General features: G+C 34.4%; 1 protein-coding gene across 1 annotated transcript in view; it reads left to right on the top strand.

The window, feature by feature from the left end:
• Window positions 1-940: 940 nt before the first annotated feature.
• Window positions 941-1,934, top strand: part of LOC119577700 (putative uncharacterized protein DDB_G0277057) — a gene marked incomplete at both ends in the record, with an annotated part of 2,995 nt that continues 2,001 nt past the window's right edge. The window contains one exon of the mRNA XM_037925255.1: window positions 941-1,039. Coding sequence (XP_037781183.1) covers window positions 941-1,039 — 99 coding nt within the window. The remainder of the gene's footprint in view (window positions 1,040-1,934) is intronic.

Below are 1,934 nucleotides of genomic sequence, written 5' to 3'. Positions count from 1 at the left end.
AAGGGGGAGAGGGAGGGAAATGAGAGAGAGAGAGGGAAAAGAGAGAAGGAGAGGAGAGGAGGAAAAGGAGGAGGAAAGGAGGGGGAGAGATAGGGGAGAGAGAGAGGAGAGAGAGAGAAAAAGAAGGGGGAGGAGAAAAAGGAGAGAGGAGAGAGAGAGAAGAAGAGAAGAGAGAGAAGAGAGGGGAAAAGAGAGAGAGAGAGAAAAGAGAGAGAGAGAGAGAGAAGAGAGAAGAGGGAGGAGAGGAGAGGGGAAAGGAGGAGAGAAAGGAGAGAGAGAGAGGGGAGGAGAACAAGGGAAAAGAGGAGAGAAAAAAAAAAAGAAAGAAAATAAAAAGATAAAGAAGGGGAGAGGGGAGAGGGAAGGGGGGGGGGGGGGGGGGGAGGGGGAGGAGAAGGAGGGGAAAAAGGGGAAAAGAGAGAAAAAAAAACTTCCCTTTTTCGGGAAAAAGATTTAAAAAAAAATATAAATTATGGTTAAAAGGGGTTAAATTGGGGTTTTCGTTTTTCTTTTTTTTTGGCCGTTCTGGGTTTGTTATGTTTTGAGATGATGATCTTTGTGTTGTGGGACTGGAATTTTTTTTATTAAACTTTGTTAAAATTTTTAGAAATTTTCTTCTCATAATAATGTTAATTTACAAATAAATATAAATATGGATTAAAAGATTAACATAAAAATGAAAAGATGAAATAAAAAATTTATGCATTTAAATGTTAATATTGTTAAAAATTATTTGATGATATGAAATGATGATGTAATGGGAAAATAAAATTTAAATTTTAATTTTTTAATGGTAAACATAATAAAAGAAAATTAAAAAATTTTTGATATTTTAAATAATCTTAATAATGAAAAATTTAACAATAATATTAATGATGATGATGATTATGATGATGATGATAACAATAATAATAATGATAACAACGATAATGATAATAATGACAATGATAATAATGATGATAATAATAATAATGATAATAACAATAATAACGATAATAAGAATAGTAATGATAATGATAATGATGATGATGGTGGTAATGATAATAATAATAATAATTATAATAATAATGTTTATAACAATAGTAACAACGATTATAATTATGATAATATAATAATGATAATAATGGTAATGATAACAGTAATACTCATGGTAATATTAATGATAAAAACAATAATAAATATGATAACAATGACAATATTCATAATGGTAGTGATAATGATTATTAACGATGATAATAGCAACAACAAACAAATAAACAAAGAAATTAATGAAACAAAAGGCCTTTCTTTAACTTTCCTCTCTCTCCTCTTCTTAATTTGAGATTATAAAAATGAGACAAAAAAAAACAGGCTAAGAAAGATCGTAAACGCATTTCATATAAAAGTTAAAAATGTCAGATTTATCACTCATATATGACATATCTCTTGCACTCTCTCTCTCTCTCTCTCTCTCTCTCTCTCTGACTGTTTCTTTCCTTCTCTCTCTCTCTCTCTCTCTCTCTCTCTCTCCTCTCTCTCTCCTCTCTCTCTCCTCTCTTTCTCTTTCTCCTCTTCTTTCTGTCTGTCTCGTTCTCTCTCTTCTCTCTCACTCTTCTCTCTCTCTCTCTCTCTCTCTCTCTCTCTCTCTCTCTCTCTCTCTCTTTCTCTTTCTCTTTCTCTCTCTCTCTCTCTCTCTCTCTCTTTCTCTCTTTATCTATCTCTCCCGAGGGAACAAGAGAACGAGGGAACAAGAGAACGAGGGAACAAGGGAACGAGAGAACGAGGGAACAAGGGAACGAGAGAACGAGGGAACAAGAGAACGAGGGAACGAGGGAACAAGAGAACGAGGGAACAAGGGAACGAGGGAACGAGGGAACAAGAGAACGAGGGAACAAGGGAACGAAGAGAACGAGGGAACAAGAGAACGAGGCAACAAGGGAACAAAAGAAAGAGAG

The sequence above is a fragment of the Penaeus monodon genome, chromosome 10 (genome assembly GCF_015228065.2).
Source record: "Penaeus monodon isolate SGIC_2016 chromosome 10, NSTDA_Pmon_1, whole genome shotgun sequence".
NCBI lineage: Eukaryota > Metazoa > Arthropoda > Malacostraca > Decapoda > Penaeidae > Penaeus > Penaeus monodon.
Note: the sequence above shows the minus strand (reverse complement) of the source record. Positions and strands in the feature narration are given on the sequence as shown.